The sequence below is a fragment of the Aquarana catesbeiana genome, linkage group LG11 (assembly GCF_042186555.1).
Source record: "Aquarana catesbeiana isolate 2022-GZ linkage group LG11, ASM4218655v1, whole genome shotgun sequence".
Classification (NCBI taxonomy): domain Eukaryota; kingdom Metazoa; phylum Chordata; class Amphibia; order Anura; family Ranidae; genus Aquarana; species Aquarana catesbeiana.
In genome coordinates this window covers 89,903,791-89,926,946 of record NC_133334.1, presented here as the reverse complement: position 1 = coordinate 89,926,946, position 23,156 = coordinate 89,903,791, and the positions used below count along the sequence as shown (strand labels likewise).

Genomic DNA, 23,156 nt, shown 5'->3' with positions numbered 1-23,156 from the left:
TAAAAAGTTCAACACAATATAATATGAATAATAAGGCTTCATATAAGTTGTGCAATACAGAAAGTCTTTATTTCATATATATCTGAAACTTCCCTCTTAAAGTTAAGTTGTGTGTTATACGCCGATAAATACAGTATTTGGAGTGCAGCAGCATTCTTTTTTTTTTTTTTTTTTTAAGTAAATGATTGCATGTGACATATGGGAGATTTTATTAGAGAAGCTAAACAAAATATTAATGTTGGGCTAGTGTCTGGGCACTATAGATCATTGCAACTAGTCTAGCTGAGTGTTATGCATGTATAATGTGGTCTAGTACTGCCTTAGCTTGCTGGTGAGAAGAAAATACAGAGCAGTAAAGAGCCCCTAAGGCAGACAGCCATACCCTCTCTATAGCTGTAAACTTACGTGTTGCAGGCAGCCATAGTCTGGCAAGTCTCCCCTGTGCAGAACTCTGAGATGGTGCTGTACTGAAGGTTGATGTGGTTAAAGAAAGTGGTAACTGAAATGGAAAAACAGCTACATTATAAACTGATAAACAAAAACAACTATAAAAATATTATATCATCTACATTTATAAATAAGCTTTTGTGAACCCTTGTTTAAGACCCCTTTCACACTGGGGCAGTTTTCAGGTGCTTTAGCGCTGGAAAAAGCCTCTGCTATGCGCCTGAAAACCACCTCCTATTCATTCCAGTGTGGCTTTTCACACTCGGGCATTGCGCTTACGGGATGTTCCGAAAAGTCCTGCAAGCAGCATCTTTGGGGTGGGTTGGGAGCGCTGTATTTAGTGCTCCCAAAACTCCCTGCCCATTGGAATGAATGGCAGCGCTTTCAAAGCGCTGCAAAACGGGAGTTTTTAACCCTTTTTGGGGGGTTAAAAGCACCCTGCTAGCATCCGAAAAACAGCACTAAAGCTCAGCTAAAACAAGCGGCGCTTTAGCGATAACAGCTGCCGCTTTCATTGTGAAAGCAGTCTAAGTACTTCCTGTTATAAGATCACAACGCTGTATCCTGGTCTCCCAGTTGAGCTCCTCATCATCCTGTCACGTGTTTCTAATGGAGGCTACAAGTGACCATTTCAACACACATTACTTAAGTATAGTCAACTGTTAACCCCATAAGAAAAGCCGACCTGAAAAATGCCACTTAGCCATTGCTGGTGTGCATGCATGTAGACAGAAAATAGGCTGCTGGAGATCAGCAACATTCAGATGCAACAAAGGCTAAAAACTGTGAAAATACACACATAAAATAAAAATAAAGGACTGTTTAGGATATGCTGTGCTTTAAATTGGCCATAGATGGATTGAAATTCAAATTTTGATCCATCTATGGCCATTCCCGTTCGTGGATGCTCAATAACGCAATGTGCCAGAGCGGGAAGGTTGGGTCTTCCACCATCCACCTTGCTTATGTGGATGAAGGAACTTTTTGAAGAAAAAAAAGCTAACAATGTACAAGCTTTAGGCTCGATTCACACAGGGGCAACACGACTTCAACGCGACTTTGCAACGCGACTTTAACCCGACTTCAACACGACTTGTGGATCCGACTTTCAATGAACGGGGATCCGACTTGGATCCCCGCCACTGTGTTTGGTATGAATCTTTAGGGGGAACTCCGCGCCAAATTTTAAATAAAAATCCGGCATGGGTTCCCCCCCCAGGGGCATACCAGGCCCTTGGGTCCGGTATGGATCTTGAGGGGAACCCCCCCTACGCCGAAAGGACGGCGTGGGGGGTCCCCCCAATCCATACCAGACCCTTATCCGAGCACGCAGCCCGGCCGGACAGGAATTGTTTTATTGACGCTTTTTTCCCCTAGGTGAATGGGTAGGGGTTATTAAAGGGGGCTCCCAGATTCCGATAAGCCCCCCGCCCGCAGACCCCGACAACCAACGGCCAGGGTTGTCGGGAAGAGGCCCTTGTCCTCATCAACATGGGGACAAGGTGCTTTGGGGTGGGGGGGGCCGCAGCGCGCCCCCCTCCCCCAAGGCACCAAACCCCCCATGTTGAGGGCATGCGGCCTGGTACGGTTCAGGAGGGGGGGGGCGCTCGCTCGTCCCCACCCCCATTCCTGTCCGGCCGGGCTGCGTGCTCAGATAAGGGTCTGGTATGGATTGGGGGGGACCCCCCACGCCGTTTTTTCGGCGTAGGGGGTTCTCCTCAAGGTCCATACCAGACCCAAGGGCCTGGTATGCCCCTGGAGGGGGAACCCATGCCGGATTTTTATTTAAAATTTGGCGCGGAGTTCCCCTCAAGATCATTTGAGCACAAGTCGCATGCCGAAGTCGGATCATGCGAGACGGCGATCCGACTTCAATGATAGTCAATAGGCTGAAGTCGGATCAAAGTCGGATCCAAGTAGTACAGGGAGTACGCTCTGAAGTCGGAGCGACTTCAGTAGTGTCTATTAAGACGCTCCCATGCACTGTAATGTGAATCTCTTTCTGGGGCGACTTGGGGCGACTTGAGGGCTTACAAGTCGGATCCCAAGTCGCGGTAGTGTGAACCGAGCCTTACACTACTGCTGAGATGTGGCAGGAGTTGCTCTTTTCTTCCTATAGCCACTCTCTGTCTGCTTATATATTTAACAATGTCACAAATATATTAATACAAAAAAGTTATAAATACCTGTTACAGATTTTCTACTGTAACTGGTTTTGTAACTGTCAGCGAAACCTTAACCAAAAGCCACACTGACTGGTTCCTAACCATTACTATAGGAACCCAGCATTCCAACAATAAGATCATCATAAGACTTAGAAGTACAACCCACCAAACAAAAACAAAAAAAAGTACTGGCGCATATAATGGTCAAGACATAAGGGTTTTTTTTTTTTTTTTAACATATAGGGTGTATTTATTAAAATAAGTTTGCTTAGCTATTGATCCAGGGAAACTACTAGTACATTCAGTGTAAATGGGACAAAACAATGTTCCCAGGATATATTCTCACTAGGTTGAATGTTATTTATTCATAAAAAGAAAAAAAATGGCGGTTCAAGAAACTTTTGCATTAGGGCCACTAGAGGGAGATGGTAATCATAGGTATTTTTCCTGAACCCCTATATTTTTTTTTTTTTGAATGACGAACAATCAACCTGTAGAGAAAATAGAAAAACATTCAATTATGTCTCATTTACACACTTTAAAAGCAGTTTTGTTGGACAATTTGCTTTGCAAATCTAATCAGAAATACACCCCTTATATCTACTGTGGGTATTTATGATTATGTTACGGAAAACAGTCTTATTGCTTATTGTTTTTCTTGCTGTTTCACACCAAACTCCACCTGGCAATTCTCCAGTTTCCCACAGTGCTTCTCTATGGGACTTGCCCGGCTATCTGATCAACCTCTGTGTGTTATTCCTTCATACACGCATGGAAACCCTCGTTATGAAAATGAAACCTACTGTTGCTGGCCATCCACTCGTTGAGGTCAATCTCTTGCGGTAATGAGACTAGTTGCTTAAATTCAAAGTCTGTGACGCGGACACGGGTGTATTCGGGCTCCAGGTACAGCTTCTTCTCTTCAGAGGCTGGTTTCTTACCATTTGGCTTAGCCTTTGATTTTCTGCAGGAAAGACAGAAAGTAGGTTAATGAGAGGCAATAATAACCCCTTATGACTGGAGGAAATTCAGTCTTTTTTCAAATTATGTAAATTCAACACCTGAATCATTCTGTAGAACAAAAAAGATGTCACTTTACCATAGACAGGTTTGGCCTTCTATACTATAAAAAGCCACATTTTAATGCATCGTTATCATTTAGGGAAATACATAAAAACTTTTTTTTCCCCTTTAATATTTATTCTGTAAAAAGATGCAAACATCTTTACTGCCCAGAAGCAATTTTTTGAATATATACGGATACCAATGTATGGATGAGTCACTTTGTGTTTACTACTTGGTCCCTAAATAAGCATGCATCTTTTATAATTTAAATATATAAAAAATAAACAAAAAAAACCCAAACCAAAACAAACAAAAAAAGGGGGGGGGAATGCTCTGCATTTTGGCACTGAGCCAAGTGCGTTTTGCAATAGCCATTTTTGCACATGCTCAGTGCCAAAATTAGGTACATGAGCTTCTTTAGTGCGCTTCTGGAGTGGAGGGAGGCCCATTCAAAACGGTGCCTCTCCAAAAACATGCTATAAAGACGCACTCGGGTGTGAATGAGGCCTCAATGCATTTCAGTTTCAATAGTGGACATTTACGGCCAATTCATACTGCAATGCAGAGCGCCGGGAGTGCTTCCAATGATCCCTCCAATGAAGTAACAGGTGCTTCCTCTTTATGTCCAGTATGTTGTTTTGGAAAAGAGCTGAACACAGACATGTGTTTTTTTGTTTTGTTTCTTAACACAGGGGCTGCCATTGTTGACCTCTCCTTATTAAAATGCTAGTTGCCTGGCTGTCATGCTGATCATCTGTCTTCAAACTGAGTTAGTGACCGTGGACAATTATTTAGTCAAGAACTTCTTATTCTGACTCAAAGTACTAAAGCCAAAGAAAGCCTATTCGTTGGTGTGATGGTCGTCAGTAAAAAATCTCTCGAACATTAGCACGCATGAGCGGAAGGCTACAAGGTCACACGCACACTATATCACTTCCACTTGTTCTGCTTCTTCCTCCCACAGTTGGAATTCTGTATGCCAGGGGTATCCACACTTTTCAAAAGGGCTAATTTACTGTCTTTCAGACTTTAAAGGGGGGTGGGGCAGATTAAGGCCAGTGGGGGTAGAAAATGTCCCGGGCCCAGAATAAACATGGTCTCAGGGTTGGTGGTCAGTAGGAGTGGCCCCCTGGCACCTGTATTAGTGGGAGTAATAGTACCCCATCACTGGTGTCAGTGAAAGATATAGTGCCCAATTGTTGGGGTCAGTGGGAGCAATAGTGCCTCAGATCATAGTGCCCCAAAGGTTGGATAAAGGCTAGCAAAGTTTGGAGGCCACTGTTGTATGCTGAAGATGGCTCTGATGAAGACTCTATTTTTATAGAAGTACTCCATGAAAAGAAGACAAACATGGCCATATAGGTTGTCTCTTTCTGAATGCCTAAAAGGTTACAAGTCTTTGGGTTTGTCCTTTGTAAGCACACTGATTGGCTCCCTGTGCTGCTTCTCCCTCTGCCAGTCTGACCTCTGCTGTGTAGTGGACCACATGAGGCTGATGACAAGCTGAATTCAGGTACGTGCATTGCTTCCATTAAAAAATATACATGCAATGATGTATTCATAAACATAGAACTGCATTAATTTGTGCTGTTTACATTTTCCTGAAGTTCTGCTTTAACAGATTATACTTCGGAATTTTGTTCCAATTTTAGTACATGTCCTGCAGAAGCGAAGACTACTTCAGTATTTAAACAGCTCTTCTATATAAAAACAGTATGCCGATTTTCCAATACACGGGAGTTTATGTTGAAAAAGGACCTGTCACTAGCCTAAGTGTGTCAATGCATCATAACGGGCTAATGGCAAGCAGTCCAAGGTGTCAGCACATACCTTCTCCTCTTTACACCCCAGACTGCAGCAACCAGCAATGCTCTTTAGTTGTTCTTTATGGTTCTACAACGCTGCAAGGTGAAATGTGACTTGATGCTGGGGGTTACTGAATGTTAGGAAAACCCTGTATGTAAAGTTGATCGGGGGGTTTCAGGTATGATGGAATCAAAACAGCATGGCAGGAAATGAACTTTTATCAAGACTTCAAGTCTGCCAACTTCTCAGTATTCCTGAGAGTCATGAACAGGGTTAAACCAGCAGAACCCTTGCCAGTCTGGTTTCCCGATACTCTCGTTCTCACGGAGGAGTCTTTGCCTTAAAAGGAATCCCTGAGCTCCCACTGAATCCCAGAGATAGGGGGGAGGGCGAGGAGACGGGGGCAGTGCCCAGGCATGTTATACATGCCACAGCAAAAACACACACAGGAAACAGACGGGCAAAAGCTGACAACTCAGACAAAGGCGGGTTAAAGCACCCTGGCTGGCACAGGGACAGTCACGTCACCAGTACCCCCGGTGGGCAGAGAAGCAGGCGGCAAAGGTGCCAACAGCACAGGAAGGAAGCAGCAATACAAGTCTTTCTGCAGGCAAAAAGATTTACATATAAGCTGCTTATATTCAGAATGACTGTACACAGAGTATAGGACATAGTCACCAACCCCACATATAAGAATTGCCCAAAACAGTAGATAATGTGATTCAGCCTGGATGTGTCCAAGTACTAAATAAATGAATATCAAGCTAATTCAGCTATGAAACATCCTGTATTATCACCATCATTTCTACATGAGCCTGGGGGCAAACCCTGCACTCCCCCAGAGGGGGGAGATTAAAGGAAAACTCTTCATTTAAAAAATGAATAAGTTATATTCCGGTATGTATTCTTAACTCAGAAAATTACCTTCTCTCAGCCTCCTCCAAATTCTATTTTTTTTTTTTTTGCTGCTGTGATCTGACATCCTATTAGAGGGCGGCTATGTTTATTCTCCATGGTCCTACTGTATGTATGAACATAGCTACCCTCTCTTGATGGCTCTTGAGATGGACTGAGATTTGTAGTGTGCACAGAGCAGCGCACAGAGCAGTGTACAGAGCAGCGCACAGAGCAGCGCACAGAGCAGTGCACAGAGAAGTGCACAGAGCAGTGTAAAGAGCAGCGCACAGAGCAGTGCACAGAGCAGCGCACAGAGAAGTGCACAGAGCAGTGTAAAGAGCAGCGCACAGAGCAGTGCACACAGCAGTGCACACAGCAGTGCACACGACAGCAACCAACGTGCACTGCTTGCTCCAAACAAATGGAAGTGGAGGGGGGAGGATGACTATTTACTGTACCAACAGTTGCGCTTACTGGGTGCACTATATGAAATGAATGCAGCCTCAGCTACATACAATATACATCACCATAGCTACCAAATGTCCCTGATTTGGAATAAAGTCCCTCTGTCCTCATTTGTCCTTCATTTTGGTTTGATCTTTATAGTTGTAAATACAATGCACTATTTAGCTTTAAAAAAGTGTTTCCCAGTGTGTCATCCAAATCCTTAAAGTAGAACTATAGGCAAAACTTTTTTTTTTTCATGTTGGCTAGAGCAAGGGAAGATTAAAGCCCCTGTCAGATTTTTTTTTTTTTTTTTTGTGCCATTCGTGTCCCATTGTGGAGATTTCCCACCACTTCCTGTCCCATAGCCAAACAGAAAGTGAGAAGAAATCCCTGCAAATTAAGGGAATCCCCAGGTCACCAGAACTAGTGTCTTCACTGGAAGATTTTCCTTCTATTACTTTTCTGGGGACAACCCAAAATTTGGGATTTTCTTTTACTTTCAATGATAAACAGGTCAAGTAGAAAGGGTGAATCTTCCAAACAGGGGCTCAGACAGCAATAAAAACTGACAAGCATTCTAATCCCTCTCCACTCTATCCAAGACTAAAAAAAAGTTTTGCCTTTAGTTATACTTTAATTGCTGCATTTGTAAATTTCAGATGCCAGTATAAAGGAATAGTAGTGCTAAAAAAGGCACTCATTTTTTTTGTATGACAGGGGGTGTATCTATGCCTACACACTTTTGCAAATAGGAGGTCCCATCTCAAAAAGTTGGAAGGTATGCAGCACTGTGTACCAGCATTGGGACGGGGACCTCTTGAAATCAAGTCAGCCTCAGTGATGCTTGGCCATTCACAGGGAGCTTTGTGTTCTATCAATTTCTTCATAGAATACAAAGCTGCCCATGAATGGCTGAGCAGCACTCAGTGTCTCAGTCTGAATCGCTCTTCTTTCAGGACTAGGAAAGGACTCCCCCCATTCTACTGCTGGAACACAGCACTGTGTACTGTATTTAGTTGAGACTTCATATACTTTATACAATGTGCCAAGCAACTGCACCCGTTCGGCCCAAATGAACGAATACAAGAGACAACCAAGTATGAATTATTTTTGGAGAGTAAGGATATACTTGTGTCACTTGGACAGTAACATGTACATACCATCGACTCAACTAATAAGTCTGTATTTGCTAGGTAGGAATAAACCATCACACAGTGGCACTAATTTATGAAAACAGGACTGCGACTGCGCCACTGCGGTGGACAGATCGGACACCTGAAACTTTTTTGGGAACCGGTGACATTATTACAGTAATCAGAGCTAAAAACATGCACTGTAATTGTACTAATGACACTGGCAGGAAAGGGGTTAACATGGGGCGATTAAGGGGTTAAATGTGTTCCCTGCAGGTGTGTTCTAACTGTATGGGGGACTGTGTGACTGTGGAAACAGACAGGATTTGTGTGATCTCCCCTGTTAGAACAGAGATCTGCCTTGTTTACACAGGCAGATCCCCGTTCTGTCACAGCAGGGAACAATCACGGGTGGCTGGCAGACATAGATTCCGCCTGACCCGCTGATTGGCTCCCCTGCTGGCCAATGGGAGCACGCGCGCCCATAAAAGCACGTCTCCGCACCGATGTACAGTTACGGCAATTTGCAGGAACGCGCCACCTTGCCGCAGTACGGTGGCTGGACGGGAAGCGGTTAAAAAACTTTTTTTTTTTTAGTTTTGGATGAATTAGAACACGTCGTCATTTTTTATTTCCCGTCTGCGGGGAGATCCACCCTCTCTATTCTCTGAAAGTTAATGAAAATCCAAAAGTTTGGGTTGTCACAAGAACAGGATATCTTCCAATGGGGACACTAGTTCTGGTGATGAACTGGGGATTTCCCTCACTTTGGAGGGATTTCCTGTTTTGGTACAAGAAAGCTCTCTAATGGGACACAGATGGCAAAAAAATTGACAGGGGTTATAACCCCCTTTACGCTATCCAAAGTAAAAAAAAAAAAAAAAAAAAGAAAAAAGCTTTGCCTTCAGTTCTGCTTTAAACACCCGAAATACAAAAATGGATTGCAGGTGTCACCTAGACATTGTCATGCAATACATTTTTGCATTTCGGGCTAAGACGAATGAAACCAATGCACAAATCCATACATAATTCCTGCGCACTGAACCCCTTGGTCTCTGATGCAGGCCTTTATGCCAGGTACAATGGCACTTCAAGAGACTAAGAATATGTGATACAGCTCTAGGTACAGTTGCTTAACTGAGCCATGTAAATGGAGCACATGTAATATTGCTGCATACCTACCTCTAGTGTCCTTCTACTTATAGATGCCATACCTACCTCTAGTGTCCTTCTACTTATAGATGCCATACCTACCTCTAGTGTCCTTCTGCTTACAGATGCCATACCTACCTCTAGTGCCCTTCTGCTTATAGATGCCATACCTACATCTAGTGTCCTTTTACTTATAGATGCCATACCTACCTCTAGTGCCTTCCTACTTATAGATGCCATACCTACCTCTAGTGTCCTTCTACTTATAGATGCCATACCTACCTCTAGTGCCCTTCTACTTATAGATGCCATGCATACCTACCTCTAGTGCCCTTCTACTTATAGATGCCATACATACCTACCGCTAGTGCCCTTCTACTTATACATGCCATACCCAGAAATAAACCACCTAGCATTGATCAAGCAATAAAGAGTGGATTGTTTCCAATACTCGGGGGAAAACCATCACTGTGACCATTGCTAGGAAATTAAAATAACTCATTTGACTGATTGTAGGAGCAATAATTCCTATTTTCTTTGCTTCAGATTGCTTTAAAACTGCAGATCTGGCCAAAATGCAATCTACATTTACATAACAAATAATAATTCTGTTAGATTGTAGCAAACAGGGCTTGGGACATTCTGAGTTCTGTCCAGTTTGAGTAACCGCAGAATTCCTAGTGCATGGCATTTACTTACTGATGCCACAGAGCAATATGCACAGCACCATCTAGTGGCTGCAGAGGAAATTCACATCTGTTGAAACTAAACAATGCCAGTTTTAATTATTTCTATAGGACTCTGTTCTACCTGCAGTGAGGTACGGAACAGAAGCTACAGGGGTATTGTGCTGGTTTTATTATTTCTGTATTGTCAGTGACTGTAAATACAAAGCAGACACCTGAAAAAACATGATAAGTACATTGAGGCTTAAGTCACATTTGTGCAGCTTGTCAAACTTTGGACACACAAAATCGCATGACAAGTCGCATCCCATGTATTTAAATGGAACCCATTCAAATCTTTGTGACTTAAAGTCGCAGCGACCTTAAAAAGCCACAGACTGCAATGTAAACTCTCAAAAGTCGCATCTTAATGTTATCAATGCAACAGGTTGTGCAACAGTCAAAGCCAAAGTTAAAAGCCAAAGCTGCATCCAAGCCGTACCCATCAAATTTGCAATGGAAATCACATGACTTTGGAGATGCACAAGTGTGAATGGAGCCTAAGGGGCAGTTTATATTAAAACAGCACCTTCTAGAGCAGGGGGTCTCAAAATAGCACCCCTCCAGCTGTTGTGAAACTACAAGTTCCATGAGGCATTGCGAGGCTGACAGTTACAAGCATGACTCCCAAAGGCTGAGGCATGGTGGGACTTGTAGTTTTGCAACAGCTGGAGGGCCACCAGTTTGAGACCCCTGTTCTAGAGTTTAAAAAAAAAAAAAAAAAAAAAAACACACTTCAACTGTCCTACAGTACGACTAGTTTATCAATGATGTCACATGGGTATGATGTCAACTGAATTTAACAATTAGAAAACTGCAGTCAAATGTTTTTTAAAGGTAGTTTGTAATCTCAGTGGTCCTATCACTCCAGTATCTGGTATCACAGCTCAGAAATTCTCAGTCACGAGATATTCTCACTAGTGCCTTAATAGCTGTAATACTGCAATTCACCAACTTCTCTGTCTGCATGTGCGGTGCTTGTAACCAATGTTGCAACAGATGCAATTCACAAAATACCTAAAATATCCCTGATATAGTTTTTTGTGAAAGGCATACTAACTTAATAAGCTACTAAACCCAGGATCCTGCATTCACTATATATGCTCTCCCAAAGTACACAGAACACGGAAATGCAATTATTTTAGTAAATAAACTGCTAAATACCTTTTCTCATCACCAGTATATAGCAGTCTTGTGACTTTATCACTGCCCGGCTGAGCACTGGTTAAAGCTTGCAGGAGGAGTTTTCATTCACCTCTGCCTGTCCTATGAGGATGACTTTCTGTCTGGACAGTGCTGATTGGCCCTGTGCTGATGCACCCTCCCAAAAAAAAAAAAAAAAACAACAACTCTCTAGCAATACACACCAAACTGAGCATGTGCAGAGAGCCCTCAAGGCTCTGTTCTATCAGCAGATGGGTTATGGACAGTGGAAGAAGGGGAGGATCAGAGAAGACGGATCAAACAGCCTTCTTACACAATGCGGAGGATTAACCCCTTTGGTTCTACAGGGAGTATAACAAGCATGCTTTACTGCATATACAGACTGATTTTACGGTTGTGGTTTTAGTAAATGCTATTAGAAATGTATTGTAGCTAATGGATGTACCTCCCACCATACACAGGCTCCTCCCCTGACCCATTCTGTCCCTTACTGGATTTAGTGGTAAAGGTCAAACCCAATCAAGGCCTCTATGACTAAGCCCATCTGTGGTGTAGCCATTGTCTGGCAAGAGATATCCCCACTGCAACAATAAACTTTATTCTTTGGAATTCAGTAGTGGTGACGTTTATTTGCTGGATGCACCGATACCATTTTTTTTACAAGTACCGATACTTTTTTTTTTAGTACTCGCCAATACCAATTACCAATACCTACCGCAACTGTTATGTTTACACTTCAGCTGTCAGCAATGGTACAAAGCATTGAAAAGTCATTTACAAATTAAATAAATTGATTTTGTTTTTTTCATTTTTAGTGTGAAATGTGTAAATATATGTTAATATATATGTGTGAAAATATTCACTAACAAAGCAAACAAAAAAAAGTTTTAATTTTTTATAAAATAGACGTGAACAAAACAAAAACAAAAAAAAAAAGCAGGAAAATAATAATTAAATGAAGGAGAATAGGGAGTTAATTAAGACTGATTAGAGTAAATTAAGGGTTAATAAGGGGTTAAACCGAGGAACACTTGTTCATCCCCACTGACAGCTCAAAGAACCGAGCCTGAAAGTATCAGTGCATTTGTATGAGTACTGATACTTGTGCAAATACTCGGTATCGGCACCAATACAGATACTAGTATCGGTGCAACCCTAGCTGTATGTTATCAAGTGCACATTAAGGCCCCTTTCACACTGGGGCGGTTTGCAGGCGTTATTGCGCTAAAAATACCGCCTGCAAACCGCCCCTAAACAGCCTCCGCTGTTTGTTCAGTATGAAAGCCCGAGGGCTTTCACACTGAAGCGGTGCGCAGGCAGGACGGTAAAAAAAGTCCTGTCAGCCGCATCTTTGGAGCAGTGAAGGAGCGGTGTGTTCACCGCTCCTGCCCATTGAAATCAATGGGACAGCGCGGCTATACCGCGGCTGTAGCCACGCTGTACGAGCGGTTTTAACCCTTTTTCGGCCACCAGCGGGGGTTAAAACCGCACCGCTAGCGGCCGAATACCGCCGCAAAAACGACGGTAAAACCACGCTAAAAATAGCGCTGTTTTACCGCCGACGCCCCCACCGCCCCAGTGTGAAAGGGGTCTTAGGGTCCATGCACACCAGGCAGCAGGAAAAGCAGCATAAAAAAGTTCCTATGGAGCATTCTGGAGTGTTTACGAGCATTTGTAATTATAAGCGGTTTCCCCAAAACACTAGGAAAAATGTATACTTAAAAACGCTTGACATGCCTAAAAACCTGTAGAAAGAGCCTAAACTACACCCTCTACGTCAGTGACTCACTAGGTGGTAAAACCAGGATCAGATAGATAGACAGCTCAGGAGATGGTAGAGCTCAGCAATGGCAACCCCTTTATTTCTGTTCTTACAATTACAAGTACAGTACATAGTGACCCTAAAAGCAAAAACCAGTAGCAGGCACCCCACTAAGTTAAGCAGAAATCATCCCTAAAATCGGCTAGATTCCCCACAGATCTCACCGGTTCCTCTGGCTGACCTCAGTGTCACCATTGTATACAGCAGTGGTGTGGAGGTGAGCAGGAGGAACCGGCGAGAGTTTCAGGGGACCCAGGAGATACACAGGGGATATGTGCTGAGTAGGTTTAGTAGAAGCAAGGCTCTAACATGAGTAGAGACAATCCCATACCATGCCTGACCAATAAGACATATATCCTCCAAAAAGTTCCAGACCAGCTGGAAGACTTTGGGTACACTACCTGGCACCAGCATCTGACCTGCGTTCACCACCACCACACAGGTAACACAGGTTTGAAAAGCCTTCTGGTTATTGTACTGTAAATCATCTTAACCTGTTTTGTGATGTTTTTCCTTTATTTTCTCTTCCAAAATATTGTGCCTGAACATGTACAGACATGTCTAAACAGCTGTGCAAACTCTATAGAGAGCCATTCGTCACATCTGGTAAAGGAAACCTGCCGGAACGGCTGTGATCCGGCACAACAGAGACTCACTGGATGAGGCTGCTGAAGCTTCATTCACTAGATTCCAGTTGCTCGAAAAGTGATTAAAAATTACCTTAAAGTTGGTATGTGTATGATTGGAAGAGATTGTCTGAAAACAAGCCATCTACCACCCACGGGTCTGATCTACCTGAATTCAATCAATTGAACTGGGCTATAAGCTGACAGCTTCAAAACAAGCCATTGGAAAGAAACACCTACAGCAATTCTTTCACAAGCAATCTTTTTTTCTGGGTTATATCAAGGCAATTTCCATCTTGCAGTTGATCAAAACCACTAAATTTCTATATCTGACCACTTGAAATGTTAGAGTTACTAAAACCCAAACCTGCATTCTCTATATCTGGTCGCCCACAGTACACAGAACATGGAAATGTAATTATTTTAGTAAATATAAACTGCTAAATACCTTTTCTCATCAGCAGTATATAGCAGTCTTGTGACTTCCATCAGTTCCTGGTTAAAGCTTGTATGAGGAATTTTCATACTCCACTGACTGTCCTATCAAGATGCAGGATCCCCGACTCTCTGTCTGGACAGTGCTGATTGGCCCTGTGCTGATCACATGCACCATCCCAAGAAAAAAAAAACTCTCTAGCAATACACACCAAACTGAGCATGTGCAGCCGGACTCCAGTAACTCGGTCTTATCCGGACATGTTTTGGAGACAATGTAATAAGGAGAGGATCGGTGTATACGGAAGATTAACTTCTTAGGTTCCACAGAGTATAACAAGTATGCTTTACTGCATATACAGACTGATTTTATTGTTGTGGGTTTAGTAACACTAGCTCCAGCTCAAGTGAAATTGGTTGAAAGTACTGAAAAGTTGCTACATGTATAGCCAGCTTAAAGGCTCTTATGCAGTGTAGTGCTTTAAAGAGTGATCTGCATTGGATCACTCTTTAGAGGGCACATGACAGGCAGCGAGAAGGTGTTTTGTCTCCTCCTCACCACCTGATTTAACCCTATAAATGCATTGCATGTGGGTGCAGCGTGGCCTCAGAGTTGCATTGGCCGTGTTAGAAAGAAGTAACACCTGCCGAAGGCAACTTGCAGTTTATTTGTGCTGCGGCTGCAAAGCACAGCATAGGAGTAGCAGAATAAGTACAGCCCTGAGCTGCTGCATGCCAAGGTATGGGCAGGTGGTTGGCTTTATGCCCCCTCCAGCCACACAGGTGAATTAACCACTTGCTTACTGAGCACTTAAACCCCATTCCTGCCCAGGCCAATTTTCAGCTTTCAGTGCTGTCACTCTTTGAATGACAATTACTCAGTTATATAACACTGTACCCAAATGACATTTTTATCATTTTTTTCACACAAATAGAGCTTTCTTTTGGTGGTATTTAATCACTGTTGGGTTTTCTATTTTTTGCTAAAAAACCAGAACATAAAAAAAAAAAAACCCCCAGACACATCCTTCATTTATGTGCGCTTATGAGGCTGCACTGTTAGGCACTGATAAGGTGGCACTGGTAGGTGACACTGATAGGCAGCACTGGGGGGCATTGCTTTGCAGCAGTGGGTGGCCGTGTGCAGAACCAATGTCCCTCTGACAGAAGACGGCAATCAGCTTTTTTTTTTTTTCACCTCACCCTGTCAGCCGATTACATCTTCTGTTTACATCACATGAATAGCCATCATTGGCCGACAGCAGATCACGTGGTAAGGGCCGGGATACTCCGATCTGTGATTAGTCTTATTGACGCACTGATCACAGAGGGCGCACCATGCACGCCACCCATGCACGGGGGGACGTACATAGATGTCCTTCCGACAGTTTAGCAATTTTCGTTTAATCAGTACAGTACAAAAAAATCCGAAGACCAAGAGCATGCATCCTCGGAAACAAAAGAATACATTACAATACAATACATCACATACAATACATACATCGACAGGAGAAAAAAAAAACAAACAACAAACAAAAAACAGACAGACAATCATTCGTGCGATATTCTCATTGTGTGCACCCCCCCCCCCCCCCCCCATTGTGTATGTTTCCCTAAAATGCACATTTAAAGCAGCTACAGAAATATTGTGCAAAATAACAAATTGCAACTACCACTATTTTATTTACTGGGGTCTCTGCTTCTAGAACATATATACTTTTTTGGGTTTAAAGTATTTCTCACAAAAATGTTGATTTTTAATGTGTGCAAAAAAATGAAAATTTCCCCGGGGAAAAAAGCAGTTAACAAAACAGGCAGGTTAGAAAACCTTGGCTGCTTATATGCCTGCAGGCAGTCCTATCCACTTCAAAGGGGCATGATACAGTCTATTGTGCCAAATTACACAGTACACATGTTGCAGGTGAAGGTGGTGTGGATGTTTGAATAACAGCAAAGTTTCAACCATGGTCTTGGTAGTAGCATTCCATTTATTCAATTTCTTCCACTGGTAGAGTCCCCCAATCCACAAGCCACTAAAACAAAGGCTTCCACATAACATTACCCTTGTGAATGTGGCTAGGAACAAACTGAAACAATTTTCATTTTAAACAAACAAGCCTGCTCTACAAAGATATAAAAACCTATTAAAAATTGTAACCCCAAATCCATGTTCTGCAATAATCTGCATACAGAACACACATATGCCACCTTATACTGTTGGAGTCAGAAACAGACAAAGAACAAGAAGCTAACCAACTAGTGATGAAACAAGGGACCGTACATAATACCACCCCACCCCTCACCATGTACACCTTTGTGAGAAGATCAATAGTGTTAATGCTTCATTACCTTCCAGAAATGAAGACTGTTAGTATAAAAAGGGTAGGAGGTGGAAAGCAATTACATCTGCGTACTGGTATTTGAACCCTAACGTCTCTCCGAAACCAAATTACTAATCCTTTGTTTATGGATTAAATGGTGTCTCTGATCATGCCAACATACTAGTTATATGTATTCATTAGGATCTCATTCATAAGGCAAACATTAAGAAACGCACATTATCATACAAAAACACATTAAAAATTGATACGTATTTTGGTGCACGCTGAATGTATTTTTACATTACTTTTTGTCACTCAAAAAAATCAACTGATGTTTTTTGTGATGCCAGACATCGTATGTGATTCACAGCGCATTGCTGTACAGACACATGCGATGTCTGTGCGATGCAAATTCAGCCAAACTGTATGGCTTAATTCGCACAAAACCGTGTACACCCATGCGATCCTATTCGTGTCGAAATTCACAGTTCGTACTGCAATTTGCAAACAGATGTGGGGGTTTCATTAACTTTGTATTGACACCTGCAGCAGCTCACATATGGCAGTGTGAACCGCTGGCGATTCAGGTGCAATGCGGGAACCCGCACTGGATTCGCAGGGTTTCCCGCATCGCATCAATGTGAACCGGCCCTAAGGCTGCATTCACACCTGAGTGTTTTCAGCTCGTAAAACGGCATAAAAAATGCCTGAAAAAGCCCAACAAGCAAAATCCCATTTGTTTCAATGGCACCTGTTTGCATCTGAGCGTTTTGTCACCTGAAGCAAAACACCTGAAAAACGCCCTAAGCTCAAAAAAGAACATGAGCTTCTTTGGGGCAGATTACAGGCATTTTTCTGCCTTTTACATTGGTGACCTGAACAAAATCACGTTAAAAACACGTGACTTTGAAAAGCTCAGGTGTGAATGCAGCCTAAGGCCCCTTTCACACTTGAGCGACATCAAAGTTGTGCGATTTTGCCGCAGCTTCGCGGCCCCAATTTTGACAAGACAGTCGTAGGACTGTGGATCCGACTTTGCCCTGCGACTTGAAGTCCGACTTCAATGAACAGGGATCCGACTTTGATCCCCAAAACCACCAGGCACTGTCTGGTATGATTCTTTAGGGGGAACTCCGCGGACATTGTAAAAAAAAACGGTGTGGGTTTCCCCTCCAAGAACATACCAGGTCCTTCGGTCTGGCATAGATTTTAAGGGGAGCCCCCACGCCAAAAAAACCACACGGGTGCCCCCCAAAATCCATGTCAGGCCCTTATTCAAGCACACAGCCCGGCAGATCAGGAAAGAGGGTGGGGACGAGCTTAACTGTACCAGGCCGCATGCCCTCAAAGCACCTTGTCCCCATGTTGATGAGGACAAGGGCCTCTTCCAGACAACCCTGGCCGTTGGTTGTCAGGGTCTGCAGAATGGCACAAGGCCCCTCTGCCTCAAAGCACCCAAACCGCCAGGCATGGGGGGCGCTTGGGGGTGTGGCATGGGGGTCCCCTCCAAAATCCATACCAAACCCTTATCCGAGCACACAGCCCCGCAGGCCCATTTTATGACCTGCCGTGCTGTGTGCTCGGATAAGGGTTTGGTATGGATTTTGGAGGGGACCCCCATGCCGTTTTTTCAGCGGGGGTTCTCTTTAAAATCCATACCAGACTGAAGGGCCTGGTATGCTCTTGGGAGGGGGAACCCATATTTTTTTTTTTTCCTTTTATTTGGCGTGGAATTCCCCTTCATGATCAGAGCACAAGTCGCATGCCACAAGTCGAATGCCGTTTCAAACAAGCGGAGCTTCCACTTTTGGGTTTAGCTCCGCTTTATTAATAAAGAGGGAACTACAGTATAATTATTTCTTGATTGTACAGGATCAGCTTATTATAAAACTTTGTCTCTATAGTCTGTATTTTACACATTTATTAGGAGCTCTGCTACCTGCTAACAGGTTCTCGCCCAGTGGATGTCTCCTGCTGACCCCATACCTCTGCAAATCTTTAGAGGCTCTGCTTGACTGAAAACCAGCTGCTGTGCAGTCTCTAATGAAATGTAACACCCACAATACTGTGGGTAGCCAGAAACGACAGGCTTTAGGTCACATGCCAAAACTCAGGAGCAGCATTTTGTTCAGGGCAACCAAGAGGTGCATTTTTACCCAAAATCGTTATTGTACTGGTAAAGCGGATGTTCTCTATGGATTCATGGTTGTCCTTTGATGATCTAGGTCACAGCAGTCCTAATAAAAAGGTAGTTCTGACCGAACACAATACATTTTCTGCAGTCTTAAAGTGGTTGTAACCTTTACATATGCTCAGTGAAGTGGCTGGCCTCAGCTGTTACACAGAGATGAAACAAATTCTCCTACATAAGTTGTACCTGTTTATCTGTCTTCTCTTCACCTGTTCAAAGTCCAGAATTGATAAAGCTTGTCTGAGAGTTCAGGGGGAAAAAAAAGGGGGGGGGAGCTGAAGTAACACACTGCAGAGCTCAGTGAGAGGAGCTCTTAGAGCTGATTGGAGGGAAGGGAAACACCCCCCTTCACATAGGAACAGAACTGAGGCTGTCAATCAGCTGGAGATCCCCCCTTTGACACCATTTTTCTCTTGGTGTCAGGAAAACTTGCCAGAGGAATGAAGCAGCAGACAGAAATTACACTTAGTGCTCTTAATTGGGACAAAGAGGGATATTCTTTGTTCATATTTTATGGTTGAGGTTTACAACCACTTTAAATCTCTTTCAATGCCAAACATCTACAATACTCCTAGTCTGCCATATGCAATGTGATCTAGGCTGCCTAGGATTTATATCCCATGACAGGCTCAGGAGGAGCTTTTTAATTCATGGCAAGAAGAACCTATTAAACCAAAGTAGTAATAATGCGATTTGACAATGCTGATGTTCTACTGATTCAGGTTACGTTTTAGCCCTGGTTCACATTGGTGCGATTTGACATGTCAAAATCGCATGTCAAACTGGCGGCAATTGCATCATCCTAATCAGTGTGACGCTGCATTTGCGGCACCGCACCGATTTCAAAAAGTAGTTTCTGTACTACTTTTTGTGATTTCGGGGTGCGATTTCCATTGACATCTGTGCAGAAACCCGCACAAATGTCTGCAAAATCGCCACTGAAATCAGGATTGACATGCAGGAGTTCAGCTGAACTCGCACGGCTTCATTCCCGCAGCTCAGTGTGAACCTGGGCTTAATTGGAAGAAGAAAAAAAAAGACAAGTTTGCTTTTTTTATTACAGGTAGCACAAGGGTAGGTGAACCTCTGGCTTCTTATAGGACAAGGATACATCACCTCCAAGAGCTCCGTGTCATAATATTCTAACATTGTTCCTGTCCACCTGCGCATTTTGGGTGTTCCAGCACCCATCGTTGCATTCCAAAAGAAATACACCAACCTAAATCTTGTAAGGAACGTGGGGAGCTCTCATAATGGCAACAGTAAGGGTGTAGAGCCAGGAATTCAAGTTCAGAGATCTCACTAACAAAGTACCTGAGAGATATTAAAGCAGAACTAAACCCTTCTGTCCTCCCCACACAACCTCATCTGTGACAGCGATCATTTACAGCATGCTTTGAATGAATCTGTTTTGGGAAAATGTTAAACTGATGTGTTTCTGCTTTAAGACTTGTTAGGCATTTTAACTATCCAGCAACTGCCAAAAAATGAAATGTCAGGTTTCAGTGGACTTTTTTTAATAGTAACGGACAAAATAAGTGTGTAAAAAGGTAAGAGGCTATATAAAGAAGAAGAAAAACCTTAAGGGCCAGTTCACACCACATGTACTCCAGGGTGTTTTAGTTCTGCATCAAAAACTAATGGAAAGTAGGTTATATGGTTTCCAATGGCATAGTTCACACCAGTGCAGTCAGTTCCAGGGCTTTTCAGTTCCAGAAAAAAAAAGAACATGCTGCATTTTTCCTGCACTGGAACGCAGTAAAATGCATCAAAAACGCACTGGACCGTAGTTAAGTGGGGGGAAAAAAACAGGAAAAAAAAGCACCTGGAATGCATCCGGAAACGCATAAAAAACGCACCGGAATGCGTCCAAAACGCATTAAAAACATGCATGGAGAAACGCATCCGGAGCGGATCTGGTTGATAGCACAAGCAAATGGGACAGTTATATTCCCAGCACATGTCAAAATGTAACAGTTTTTTCTCAAACCGTTAAATTGATGGGTTTAATTCCACTTAAGGCCACATACACACTATTAGATTTTCTGCAGATTTTTGTCTTTAGATTTACCCAAACCATGAGGGCCTGCCTGACTGCATACAAATAGACCTCATATTATATGGTTTTGGTAAATCTGCAGAAAATCCACTGGTGTGTATGGGGTCTAAGTGTTGGTCTAGATTTGTGGGCTATAATGCATGATTGGGCCCTGTTTTTAGCACGCCCAAACCGATGCCACTTTAGCTGCAAAGGCAGCCTATGGTGGTTCTTACATGCAGTCCTAATGCTTTGCTTTGAATCTACTAAATGACTACGTGGTCCCTAGCTGCACACATTCAAGTATTCAGCAGTGCACTACCCAACCACTGGCATTTTTTCAAACATAAATTGCAGTCTAAAGTAAAAGGACATTTTTTTTGGAACGAGGAACTGGAGGAACCACTAAACACAATTACAGGAAAGGAAACCTCTAGTTCCACTATGCTGATACAGTGTCACACAAGCTATTCTGTATTACCTTTATATCTCACGCTTATTCTATGATTTAATAAATTATCTGTGGACAGCAGCGGGTTATAAAAAAAACAAAAACCCTGAACAGAACTGATTTTATTTTTCACTAAACAAAACTAAAGTTTAATTTAAACCATACTTTTTTATTCAGTGATATACAGCAAACTCATTTATGAGACAAGGGATACAAAAAACAAAACATAATTGTGAGATACATGGGGCAGGGAAACGCCCGTTATATAAAAACTAGGGCTGCAACTAACGATTATTTTCATAATCGATTAGTTGGCCAATTATTGTTTCGATTAATCGGATAATAACCTTAAAAAAAGTGTGGTGTATAATTTAATATGTAAAGTTTTAAAAAAGGCAATTTATTCTTCAAAATTTATATGTAAATATAAATAATCAACTATCTGATCAGGGAGCAAAATCTCTAATCCACTCTGAGAATAACAGACAGAAGAGATATACTGTATATACTATTGGAGGTTGAATCTGGTAAATATCATCAGACTCAGAGATCACATTTTTTATTTAGACCCCATTCACAGTGGGGCATATGTAATGTGCCCTGCTCCCACGTAATGTGGCTTGCCTCCATGTAAAAGTTTACTTTAAATGTAATAGTAATGCCTTCTATTACCTCCAGTCTATCAGCCTCCACCTTCTCTGGGTTCAGATGCTGATCTTCCCTGCACAGTCTTTAAAGTCATTTTTTTTTAAACTAACATGGTATACTTACCTGCTCTGTGTAATGGTTTTGCACAGAGCAGCCCCGATTCTTCTCTTCTGGGGTCCCCCACCGATGCCTCTGGCTCCTCCTGCCTTTAGAGTGCCCCAATAGCAAGCTGCAAATTATAGTATAGTGTGCCCCTATAGCAAGGTAAAAAAACTTCTGCTTTTAGAACCACTCACTTCCTGCCCAGGACTACATCTTCCATGAGGCATTGCTCCTCACACATTCACAATCACAAGTTCTCAGGCACTTCCTGACATGTATGGATGGTGTACTGAGCTGTCTGTGTGCTGCACTGTATTTCCTGATATGTAAACAAATAATGCATTCTGTATGCAGGCCAAATAATCGGCTGGCCGATTAATCGATTATGAAAATAGTTAACAACTATTTTCATAATCGATTAGTTGTCTCAGCCCTAATAAAAACCTTATTTTGGGTTTTTGTATGGTAAAGTCGCATGGGGATTTCTCAACTGGGCCGATCAATGGTACATAGTGGGGTATAGATGGGGGTTTGCAGGCTGGTGTAGGACTGAAATGGAGGAGCGGGGGGGGGGGGGGGGGGGGCGAGATATAGGGGTACAGGAGATCCCAACAACTAGCTAGGCCAGTATACCTACCATCCTGAAAATGGTTTCTCTGCCCACCCTTACATTATATCACACTGACGAAATCTTGTTTTCACCATACAAAATAAGGAACATGCATATTACATCCTGACGCAGGACTTTTTTTTTTTTTTTTTACTGGTTCAGAGGACACAAAAGCTGAGCAAGAGGAACGGTCACAAAAAGGTCTAATTTTTTTCATTCTAATTCTTCCATGCTCGACTGTAAATGTAATAAGGGACATGTAAAGATCTTGGTAGGTAGCCAGTTAGCACGCCTAGAAGACAGTCTTTAGAAAAGCAGAGAAGGTTTGATACAGAATGTACTGTATTATCATCCACTGGTGGGGTTGTCTGACAGCTCTGATACTGGAGTGTGTCAGCACAATGCTTAATAGGAAATGTTATTAACATCCAATGTCACATTGAACTAAAACAATGATATTCAGAATGTTTACAATTACGTAATTTGCTGGAAAGTCACAGGCCCTCATACTTCCCTTGGAAATAACATGATGCAACTTGTGGCTGCTAAAGAGATGAATAGCAGGAGGACGCAACAAATAGCTTAAGAGGTTAATTTACCTTTGCAGAAAAAATGAAAAGATGAACACCCTACCCTCTGCCGACCCCCTAGTCCATGCTGTACTTAACTTTGTAAGACCTTTCAGTGTTCACATAGCTGGTGTAAGGGTCCTGCGGATTTGAAATACCTGCTCTCCTCCCTCTTTTCTCTACAGGAGGGATCAGAGTGATTCTGATTGGTTAGCCCTGGCACAGAGAATCATCACTCTGATCCGTCCCCAGAAGCCTTGCAGGGAGAAGTGAGAGATACGAGGCAATTTCAAATCCCCAGAGCGCTACATAGACTACTGTGTGGGCGGCTCATTACCAATA

The 23,156-nt window shown here is 42.8% G+C and overlaps 1 protein-coding gene across 2 annotated transcripts in view; it reads right to left on the bottom strand.

The window, feature by feature from the left end:
* The window catches only part of MOB2 (MOB kinase activator 2), an 87,898-nt gene that overhangs the window by 6,400 nt on the left and 58,342 nt on the right, over positions 1–23,156 (bottom strand). For both annotated transcript variants that reach the window (XM_073604728.1, XM_073604727.1), the window contains exons 2-3: positions 3,416–3,576; positions 406–499 (exon numbers count right to left, since the gene is read on the bottom strand). In XM_073604728.1, coding sequence (XP_073460829.1) covers positions 406–499; positions 3,416–3,576 — 255 coding nt within the window. The remainder of the gene's footprint in view (positions 1–405; positions 500–3,415; positions 3,577–23,156) is intronic.